At 37.4% G+C, this 12,091-nt stretch overlaps 1 protein-coding gene across 2 annotated transcripts in view; it reads left to right on the top strand.

Moving 5' to 3' along the window:
• Cdh11 (cadherin 11) overlaps positions 1 to 12,091 on the top strand; it is a 46,895-nt gene that overhangs the window by 19,455 nt on the left and 15,349 nt on the right. The window contains exons 6-9 of one of the 2 annotated variants that reach the window (XM_038312703.1): positions 102 to 355; positions 7,970 to 8,106; positions 10,676 to 10,809; positions 11,030 to 11,147. In XM_038312703.1, coding sequence (XP_038168631.1) covers positions 102 to 355; positions 7,970 to 8,106; positions 10,676 to 10,809; positions 11,030 to 11,147 — 643 coding nt within the window. Of the gene's footprint in view, positions 1 to 101; positions 356 to 7,969; positions 8,107 to 10,675; positions 10,810 to 11,012; positions 11,148 to 12,091 lie in introns of both variants that reach the window. The other variant, XM_038312704.1, reaches the window with a different exon arrangement.

Genomic DNA, 12,091 nt, shown 5'->3' with positions numbered 1-12,091 from the left:
CTTTGAGAAGCTGTTTGCTTCACTCAGTGAACCAATCAGGTCTTTATCTTTCATTATTCTTTCGAGGAACTGGTTCTCAATCTTCTCTTCATTCTTACCAGCCTGTAGATTTTGAAACCAAAAGAGCATATAGCTTGAAGGTAGAGGCCGCCAATGTACATATTGATCCGAAGTTCATCAGCAATGGACCTTTCAAGGACACTGTGACGGTCAAGATTGCAGTAGAAGATGCTGATGAGCCTCCCATGTTCTTGGCCCCAAGTTATATCCATGAAGTCCAAGAAAATGCAGCTGCTGGCACTGTGGTTGGGAGAGTACATGCCAAAGACCCGGATGCTGCCAACAGTCCAATAAGGTACCCATAGATTTATCTTAAGAACATGTACAGGAAACTTTAGAGTCAGAAAGTTTGGTGAGAGTCTCACGGGCACCATAACATTCCATCTCAAAGCCATATCAAGGTTCAATCGATTTCAAATTAAGTTATGATTTACCAAATATGAGTCCACTTCATTTTTGTTACTATCTTTTTGGCTATACTTCAAGCTACATTAGTTAGTTCTTTCTGAAACATATTCCTAGTGTATACTAGCTGATTTAACCATTAGCCAGGTCTACATGCTTACTGGGATACAGTATAAATAACTTCTATGAAATAATTATAGTCATTATCTTTATTTAGTATCCCCTTAAGCATCACTGGCTTTCGTAGGTGTGGTAAATCCATGATCCAATTTATCTTCTCACTATTGTTATATAAACTGTAGTCTCTTAAACTGATCAAAAATTGGGTTCTGCAACATGAAATGAAAAGAATGGAATAATTTCTGAGCTTTAACAAGTCACAGGGAGGTTCTACTCCCAGCTGAACACCCTTCAAAGGTAACAGAATAACCATCACATGATTGTATTTCTGACACTCAACAAAAAATAGGCTGAATCTGCATCTCCTTCCCACCATTAACTAGATTTATTGAGCAATGAGTCTGATGGCCAAGAGGGCATTGTAATGTGGAGACTGAGGGGGGGATTCAAACCATAGATGAAAGACATTGATAGGGCGCAAATGTAAAGTTGTGTGAATTCCAGTTCCACAGACTGGATTATCTCTTGTCCTTTCCATAGCTGCCCTTCTATTTTATTTCTTGCATCTACCTCCTCAGGCTCTCTCTGCCTCTAGGCTCCCAGACATCATAGTGTTATTAATCCTGTAGCCAAAATATCATATGATTGAAAAGCAGCAAAACTCTTCCTTCTCATCCTTCCATGTTCTGTCCTTAAGCTGAAGTCTCTGCTTTCCAAGTTGCAGTGTTGTGATTATATCTGTCTCACATGGAGCTGTGCTAGTCTCATCCAAGCTTCAAACCCAGACTCCTTGTTCATGTATCCTTCCCTTTCTCTCTCTTTACTCAAATACATCCTTTCCTTCTATTCTTCATTGCTTATTTCCCTATGAAAAATTTCCATTTCATATGTCATTTATATAGACACTCATGACATTTTAAGTGTTGAATTTTACAGATACAGCTTCTGCTGACACTGGTCCACAAATCTTTGCATACATGTATGGTCTTTTTCTTGGCTATATAACTAGAATTAGAATTGTTTAATCACATAGCAACTCTGTGTTTAAATTTCTGAGCAGTTGCCAAGTTTTTTTTTTTCCACACAATACCTGCAACATTTTCCAATAGTGTCAGCAGTTAAATTATTTTAAATTAATTTGATAAATTAAATTAAATTTTTTGATTCTAGACACCTTAATAAGTTCCAAACCACATGTCATGTTTGTTTCACTGATAGGTAGTAGTAGGAAGACATTCACTTAGTAGCAGTCTGTATCTTCTAGAGAAAATAGGAACACCTGTTTAAATCATTTTCCCATTATATAATAGCATTAACCATTGTTGTATTATTGCAAGAGTCCATTAAATATTCTGGCTGCCCTTGACTTGCAAATATTTTTTCTCCTTTTGGGAACTGCCTCTAAATTTTCTTGACTGTTTAGAAGTAAAACTGCTTTAAATTATGACTAATTACATTATTTTCCTCCTTGGTGGCTTTCATTTTAATTGTTAGGTATAAGAAATCATGCCTATTTTAGACCAAACTCAAAAATATTTCACCTGTATTTCCTCTGAAGAAATTTTATAGTTTTAGATTTTTACTTAATTTGTTTCAAATTGCTGCCTCTGTGTGTTATCAGGGAGAAGCTCATTACATTATCTTGTCTGTGGACATCCACATTCTGGATTAACAATTTGCGTTAATTTATATGTATGCCTATTTTTATGCCAGTGTCACACAGTTTTGATTAGTGTAACTTTAGAAGTTTTGAAATGAGCAACTTTGGTTCCTTCACTATGTTTATAAACTGTTTTTATAAAATAGACATAGTAGCTTTAATTGCGATTGTTCATGAATGCTTCCATGCTCCAAAAGCAGAGTTAGAGGGTTTTGAAACTGCATCCTATATAGTGTAAAATATTGATTACCTACTCCTTGCTATTGGCTGTTTGCTAACCCATGTTCTGGGTAATACTGAATTCTTCCACTAAATGTCATGCATGGCCATAGTGGACAACTGCTTTCTGATTATATAAATTAATATGCTTGATTTGCCTTAGAAACTCAGATTCTTATGTCTAGAAGTAATGACAACCCCCTCTGGCACTTATTCAACAAACTTGCATTGAGTACACACTGAGAATCCTCAATATATCTAAATAACCTACAGAAAAACCTGATGAGAGATTTCTATAGTTAAAAAATGCAAACAAACAATAACTATGTAAAATTGCTAGGGACTAAGATAGTGATACAATGGGTCATCTAATGTTCTTCTCTGACCTCTACACTCCACAGAGTATACATTCATATACACTACACACACTCAAAAACACATGAAACATACCAAATTGAAAAAAAAAAACAAACAAAATCTCACACACATTCACACACATATTCACACTCACAGTGATGGATGTAGTAGAGTGTGTTTATAATCCTAGCACCCCACCTAGCCTACTTAGTGAACTTAAAGCAAGGGAGAAATCTTGTCTCTACAAACAAGGTGGACAGCTATTGAGAAATGACACCCAACGTTGTCCTCTGGCCCCTTCATTCAGGTGTACACATGAGGATGTCCACGTACATGTGCCCATGCACATGGGCATGTATATTCTTAAAATGGTCAGTATTGAAAATAGCCCAGAAAATGAAAATTGCAATTTAAATTTCCCCTTGCCACAGTTAGAATGACCACTGTCTTCCAGTCAACAAAAGCAAGAGGAAAATGGTAGCACAGAAATAAGAAAGGGAAAGAATTATTCACTGTCGATAAGAATGTCGATTCATACATCCACTCTATAAAATAGTATTCGAGATTCAAAAATCAAGAGTAGAACTACTATAGTGAAATAAGCCAGGGGTAGGGGAACAACCAACCAACCAACCAACCAAAGCAAAGGATTGCAAATAATACTTGATTGATCTCACTCATGTGAAGAACCTGCAATCTCTAACAAATTTTGTGTAAAGTAGTGATGGAAGACACTGCGTAGACTAGAAGGTGTGGGAACATGAGGAGAGTTTGGTAAAGAGATTAAGCATTGCAGTGAGGTAGAATAAACTCTACTGTGTTGGTGCACAGGAATATGACTGACTACCATTAATCTGAACACTTGAAAAGAGATTGAACATTTGTAATGTAAACAATGAAAAGGTTAAGATGATGAAGTGCTAATGAATTTAATTTGAAAATTACACAATATAAACATTTACTGAGGCACCATCAAAAACATACATGACTACAATTCTTACAGAAAAAAATCAGAACAAGTCTCTACAAAGCTGCAGCAACAGAAAAAAAAATCTGGAACCACGAGGATATAAATACAAAGAAATTTGCAATAGGCCATGGAAAATGTACAATTCACGAAAGAAAATAGGAAATCAGGGTATAGCTCACTTGATAGAATTTATGCCTAGCATACACAAGGCCCTAGGTTTGATCTGCAGAAGAGAATAAATGTGTGGACAATGAGGTGCGGGGCTGGAATCTCAGTGCTCCAGAGGTGGGGTGTCAGCTAAAGCATTAGATGCCCAAGGTCCTCCTTGGTTACCTGTTAAGTTTGAGCCCATTCTGGGATTCATGACATTCCTTTACCCCATGTCCAAAAATAAAAAGAAAATCTCAACAGGAGAGATTATGTATTGCATTTTAGAATAATATTACTGATAAGAGATACAATTTTTGAATGTTTTCTTAGAATCAAAACAATATGTTAAAGGCAGCTTTTCTGAATCTCCGTGTATCACTTTGAGAGTGTGACTGCTTCAGGAGTCAGTTGATGGAAATACTGTGTTCATGGTGATACTATGACTTGCTTAAACTCACGTGACCCATTTGGGTACTGGATTTTAATTCAGATCTATTTTAACTTCCATCTACTCTTTTAGATATAGGCAATTGGTAAAAGTGTTTCTTCAGAAACATCTGACTATTCTGTTCTTTTGGTAAAAGAATCTTCTTTTGTAATGACAGGAGACCTTTCCTGTGCCTCTCACTGCTTTAAGATGTCAATAGTTATGACTCCATACAAGTTACTTTTGACCTAGAATACCAAGGTGTGTTGGGGACCTTTTAGAACAACAGTATAAAGACACATAGAGCAATTACCTATTTCCCTACACTTTATTGCTTCCAGGGATACAAATCTGCAATTCATTTATTTGGGTCATGTTTTCAGTGGTAGCTGTTCTATGCATGCAGGCAATTTGCAAGTCTATTAATTATCTAAAGATATCCCAAAACCAAGTAGAGCCAAGATCCTACCCTAACCATGTGCATATACAACACACTGTAGTGACTGAACCAGCTCACAGAAATCACCAAAACTCTGAGCCTCTTTCATATTTACAGATCTCTCTTCTCAGGTTCTATACAGCATTTAACACGTTTTTTATTAGGATTTTGTTTTTTGTTTGTTTGTTTCTTTTTTCTTTTTTAACTGAAATATTCTCTCTCTCTCTCTCTCTCTCTCTCTCTCTCTCTCTGTCTCTCTCTCTCTGTCTCTCTCCTTGCTTTCTTTCACATTCACTCCTTCCTGCCTGCTAATTGGCATCTTATTTAAGTATTTGATCACCTTTCAAGCACTGAAGCTTCCCTAAGGTTCCGTGTTTGACTTTGCAATCTCTCAGTATTCCCTCCCCTGTAGGATTTTCACTCATGCGCTATGATTGAATTGTGTTGGTCTCTCACATTCTTTGTGTATAGTCTGATTTTTCTTTTGATCCTAACTCTGAATTTATGAGAGTAAATGTTGTTAATTTTTATCCTTTATTGGTTTTTCTTCACTGGCTTATTTAGTCTTCCTCAAGATATTTGCAGGCAGAGATAGGCATATATAGATCAGTGATAGAGAGCTTGGCAAGCATCAACAATGGCGTGACTTCTGGCTTCCGTGCTGTAAAAACACAACACCGTGTTTGCTGTGTCTTATTTAAAATTAGAAAGAGGGGCACAGGTGCATCTTAGTAAAGTACTTACTTGGGAAGCATGGTGACATGAGTCTGATCCCAAGAACCCACATGAAAATGCTGGTTATGGTGCATCACGCTTTGTAATTCTGCTGATGATGAAGAGACAAGTGGATCCTGGGTGATTTCTGGCCATGAGCCTAGCTTCCTTGGAGAGCTCAAGGCTGCTGACAGACTCTGTCCCCTAAAGTGTGGCATGCAGTTCTTGAATACCAATACCTAAGGTTTTCCTGCAGCCTCCAAATGCACATGTACATATAAGTATCTTTCTCTAGGTACTTGCATCTCTACATACACAAATGCAACACCAGCACCAGCACTAGCACCAGCACCCCCCATGTCTCGCTCAAACAGCTAATTATCTCTGCCTTTCAGAGAATTAAACCTTTACTCTCTTAATATTGCAACCTATTCCTAGTTGAACTTCAACATCTATTACCTGCTAAATTAACGTAAATTTGTGTTTTCTGACAGCTCCCTCTCAGAGAGTTAGTCTTCATGATGAAGGTTACCCTCTGACATTCAAAAACTTTCATATTTTCTCCACATTGCAACAGCAGCAGGAGCAAAAACTAAAATAGCAGCTCTTTTGGGTTGCATTGCTTAATGTGGGTGAGGTATGAGGATGCTTCATTTAATTCTCACATATAATATCAAGTTAGGGACAATTGCTATTCTAGTGTAAAGATAAATATGCTGAAGTTAAGTAATTTTGTAAACGGTGACTACTCATTCGTTTCCCGGCTGCTCAGACCCATATAATCACATAAAAACTATATTAACTGCAACACTGTTTGGCCAAAAATTCAGACATGTCCCTAGCTAGCTCTTAAATCTTGAATTAACACATTTCTATTAATCTATGTAACGGCCCAAGGCAGTGGCTACTGGTAAGGCTCTAGCGTCTGTCTCCTTAGGCAGATACATGGCCTCTTACTGACTCTGCCTACTTTCTCTCTATATCTCTGTTTGGATTTCCCACTTGGCTTTGCTCTGCTAAGCTATTGGCCTGAAACAGCTTTATTCATTAGCCAATAAAAGCAACACATACACAGAAGGAATTCCCACATCATAATTTTAAGTGGCTTTTTTGAAATGTTTTCATTTACATTATGTGCAGTGGAATATGACTGGATCTAAGATTTTGCAAAGACCTGATCCGTGGACCATTTTTATGTCTTTAAAATTATGTCTTGCCTGGTCTTCTGCCTTATTGTATATGTGCCATCAGGTTACTTAAATAGGAAGCTGCCTTATGCCAGGAAACAAGTCTTCTGTTATTGTACATAAAATTATCTGCTGAGAACTCAGTTGAAGAGCTTTAACTAGCTTTGATGGAATGCAAGATCAAGTTGAAGTCCACGTCCAGGAAAAAGGAAAACTATTCATTTTTCATAAGGAGCCATAGAATCAAAGTTCATCAGGCATGACCTCATGCTTTGAATATTATAAAGTGCTGGTCCATGAGTGACTGTCTGAGGTAGGAAGATCTGACCTGCAACACTGGTTCCTCAGAGACAAGACATATACCATTTGCAAATCCCTTCCTGTAGAATTTTAGTATAGTAGGCTCTTTGATATCCTGAATCCTTGCTAACTCTGATAATCTTATATTTTCAACCACCACTGATGACTTCAAACATACATATTCTGTGCATCTCACACCTGATCATACCTGAATAAAGACTTCTTTATAATATTCTGGGACTCCTTTTGTCTTTGTCTGAAAGAGACAAATTCTGAGGGAGTAGGATTTGATAAAACCCTTGTCCTTTACTGTGAAGCTCAGCAAAACCAGGAAGGTCTGAAGAGGATGACTTATGAGGAACTGCTGAGCCTTGTTTGTGTTTGCACCTTGGAATTCAGAACCAAATTACCTCTTGGTCTCTATAGTTATCTAAACCAAACCAAACAAAACAAAAACCATGCAAGAGATAACAAACGCTTTAAATGTGGAACATACCGATGTATAGAGCTATAAATGATCTTTAATGATGAATCTAGACAAACTTGAAACTATTTAATATTTCATATGCCAAAATTTGGCAAAGGTTTGATACATTTGTGACTTTCTGAGTATTTGGGAGTGATGCAAACTCACTCCCCAAATGTAACTTTATAAATATTCAGATGGTGGGTGATCATAGTAAATATGGAGAAATATGCAACAGATTATTATACTTCTCAATCAAATATGCTAAACAGCATTTTCATTCATTTTACCGAATAAAGAAGTCCAATGTACCAGAATGATTTCTATAAAATATTCATGTGTAAAGTTTGAAAAATAAATTTGATTAAAAAGAAAACATAAGTCATGAAATCAGTTGGAAAAAAACATTGCTTTAAATATAAAATGGAGAAAATATGCAAATATTAAACTGCTCTGAATGTCTCGGTCTAATTGCCTCATTTGCATTCTGCTTAGGTATTCAATTGATCGTCATACTGACCTCGACAGGTTTTTCACGATTAACCCAGAGGATGGTTTTATTAAAACCACAAAACCTCTAGACAGAGAGGAAACTGCCTGGCTCAACATCTCTGTCTTTGCAGCAGAAATTCGTAAGTATTTTCCTGAGGACTTTGATTTGCCATTACTAAATATTAAATTCTTCTGACTCTAGTCTATAAAATAAAATTGCTGAGATGTTTTGCTTGTTTGTTTGTTTTGTTTCAGACTTCTTACTCTGTTTATTGAAAATATATTTTATCTCACAAAATAGATCTTGAGTACCTTTCCCCTCCTTTTCCTGCTCTCAGTCCTTCTTCACCTCCCCTCCCACTGGGATCTACACCCACTCATTAGAAAACAAATAGGCTTCTAAAATATATTACGATAAAACAAATACTAGGACCCCTGAATTGGACCAAACAAACCAAGAGAAGAAAAAGAGTCCCAGATAAGGCACACGAACCAGATATCCACTAGTTCACACACTCAGGAATCCCATAAAATCACCAAACTGGAAGTCATAATAAATTCAGACTCCTGTAGTGCAGGCCGAATGCAGACCTTTGCGGTCTGTGGATGCTGTGTCAGTCTCTTTGAGTTTGTGCAAACTTTAAGGTTGATTTAGAGGGCCTCATTGCCTTAGTGCCTTCCAACCCTCTGCTTCTTACACTCGCTTCTGCCTCTCCTTTGGCAGGGTTCCCTGGGCCTTGAAGGGATGGATTTGATGCAGACATACTCTTTAGGGATCAATATCCCAAGGTTTCTCACTCTCTGCACAATGCCTGACTGTGGGTCTCTGTCCCATCTTCCTGCAGGACGAAATTTCTCTCATGATGGTTGAGCAAGGCACTAATCTAGGACATGGCAGAATGTCATTAGGAGTCATTTTTCTGTTACATTTTCCTTCCTTCCTTCCTTCCTTCCTTCCTTCCTTCCTTCCTTCTTTCTTTCTTTCCTTTTCTTTCTTCATTCCTTCCTTTCTAGAACAGTAGTATTTGGTTTACCCTAGCTCACTCGGGTTGTTGTTGTTGCTGTTATTATTACTACTATCAGTACTACTATGATTTGGTCTTTAAATTTTATTTTTAGTTCTACATGTAGAAAGGTTATTAGCCAAGTAGAAATGTTTTCATTTCTTTGGAAGATTTGTGGGCACACTCATTAAGATGGTTTATTAGTCAGGGTTCTCTAGAGTAACAGAATTTACAGAATTAATCTCTCTATACATATAGGAAAGGAATTCATTAGGATGACTTATAGGCTGTGATCCTGCTAGTCCTGCAATAGTTGCCTATGAGTGGAGGGCTCAAGAATCCGGTAGTTGTGAGGTCCACAAGCTGGATGTCTCATTTGGTCTACAGTGTATGCAGAAATTCTGAAGATGTAGACTCTAATGCCGGTAAAGGATTGAATTTATTAGTGAAGGTTGTAGCAGGCAGGCAATGAGAAAGAGCACTTTCTTCTTTTATACCCTTTATTTAGGCCACCAGCAATCTGTGTCTAGATTAAAGATGGATCTTTCCACTCAGAAGATCTGGATTAAATTTTTTTTTATTTCACCTTAAATGTCTTCCCACTTCAAAAGATTTAATTAAGAAAAAAATTCCACACAAATGTGCCCAGTCATTTGGGTTTGAGTTAAACTCCAGTCGTAGCCAATTTGACAACTTAGAATTGCCATCACAGATTCCTTATATCTTCTAGCAGTTTAAGACTTACGATCATCATGTTAAACCTCAAACAACAGCCAGTCAAAACTTGAGGTACTTTGCATAGTTATTAACCAGTAATTCTTGAATATGACCATATATCAAGCTCTCTCAACACATCTTATAGCTGGCAATGTATAACAATGATTCTTGGACCCATCTTGGGAGCCTCTGATTCAGTAGATCTGTATTTCTATGAGCAGCAAATGACCAGGTGGGTCTGAAGCAATACTTGGGATCCCACTTTGGGGATCATGATAATAAACTACTTTCTAGCAGTACCAGGTTCTATTAGCAACCTTTAGAATTATTCTCAGCTAAAGTAGGAAAGTGGTTTAGTTTTTCCTGGTTTAGGCATGACATTTATTCTAGGAATCCTTCCATAGAATTTCACACACTTCTGATCTGAGATAACTTTTGTGCCAAAAATGCATGTGTTAGTTTTTTTTTTTCTCTCCCAGCTCTGTAAGAAGTACTCAGGAGAATAATTTAACGGGAAGAGCAATTTAGTTGTGCCCAAAGATTTAGAGTTTTATCCCAGGGTTGCCTTGCTGCATCTCTAAGGACCTATAAGGATACAGAGCACTGTGGTGAGCAATATGCTACAGAGCAAAGATGCTCATGTCTTGGTAGACATGAAGCCTGCCCCAAAGGCATCATTTCTCTAGTGACCATACTCGTTACTTTTCATTATTGTCTCCAAATTACCACAATATCACAAACCATCAATAAATACTTAATTACATCACAGCCTTCTGAATCGAATCACTCTTCAAAACACATGAATTGTAAACTAACTCCTAAAGATATGAATGTGTCTAAGCATTTCCTAAATAAACCATAGTTGTATGTTTCTTAGAACTTCATTCATGGATAGGTGGAAGAAGCTTTTGCTCACTCTGAGAATTAGCGTGGGCCATTGTATATTCTTACTTGTTAATTTTCTACTGTCTGAATTCTCTTTTTCCAGACAACAGACATCAGGAAGCCAAAGTCCCAGTGGCCATCCGGATCCTAGATGTCAATGACAATGCTCCTAAATTTGCTGACCATTATGAAGGCTTTATCTGTGAGAGTGATCAAACCAAGCCACTCTCCAACCAAGTAAGGCTGCCTCCCCGTCTCCTGGCCAGAAGCAATGTATATTTGAAAGAGAGTTTGTTTTTGTGATCATCAAAAATTTGTACTCATCCAAAATCTGTTGGTGCATTACTCCTGCTTTGACGTGATGTTAAAATCAGAGGTGTTAGCCTGTTAGAAAATTTTGCATAAGTGCTATGCTGATGTCATCATGATTTACTTATGAGCCACCTTTCTCTTTCAGCCAATAGTTACAGTTAGTGCGGATGACCAGGACGACACAGCCAATGGACCAAGATTCATCTTCAGCCTACCCCCTGAAATCATTCACAACCCAAATTTCACAGTCAGAGACAACAGAGGTTTGTACTAAAATTTCTATGCATTCAGAGAAGTAGAAATGGAAAACAAATGCTTTTCATAACACTCAACACAAATATTTTCACTAATCTAATAATGCCTTCCTGTTGAAGAATAAACAAGGAATAATAATGTCACTTCTGTTTTGACACACGGATTCATTTGATACATATAAATAAGTGAGTCTAATTTTATTTTCCTCTGTGTGAGTGTGTGTGTGTGTGTGTGTGTGTGTGTGTGTGTGTGTGTGTGAGTGAGTGTGTTGGCTTTGATATTCATGAAGCAGCAGGAAATCCAAGTGGGAATGCTTACAGGGTCAATATGCAAACAACTCCATTTATCTAATTTTTAAAAAGATTGATAAACCCTTCCGGGAAGCATGGCTTTATGAATATTGATATCAAGTAAAGCATTAAAAGAGATTAGTTCAACTATGTAAGGCAGCATAATCTTTCACACACAGGCTTTCCCTCCAAACATAGTTGCAATGCAATGTGACTGGGAGCAACACTCCATATCTAAAAATGCTGACAGTGGTATCGCCAGAAGGGGTTAAAATGAAGCCCTGTTTGTTCACTGCAAAAAAAATGACAGTATTCAATGTAATTCTTGATTCTCATTCTGTCAGTCAGAGAGGTTACAGACTTGCAGGTTGTCAGGAGATACTTTGATTGAGGAGACCTGACATGGCACAGTCCCTAGACAAAGTTAGCAGCAGAGTAAGAAGTTGAGAGTAAGTGATTATTTTGTTAAATAGACCATACTACTGTGCTCTGAGCATTTCTTCTCAGTGGAAATTCTGTATGTAAATCTGGAACAATGTCAGCCTATGAAGCGTGAAGACCAATGAAACCATCCAGAATGGGAAACAGAGGTAGGCCTTCAATACAGGGATGTTTTAACAGCCCCTTGTTGTGTAAGTCTGTTTCCTTCTTCAAGACTGAAT

This window comes from Arvicola amphibius, chromosome 15, assembly GCF_903992535.2.
Source record: "Arvicola amphibius chromosome 15, mArvAmp1.2, whole genome shotgun sequence".
NCBI classification, from domain to species: Eukaryota; Metazoa; Chordata; class Mammalia; order Rodentia; family Cricetidae; genus Arvicola; species Arvicola amphibius.
This window is presented reverse-complemented; position numbering and strand designations above follow the sequence as displayed.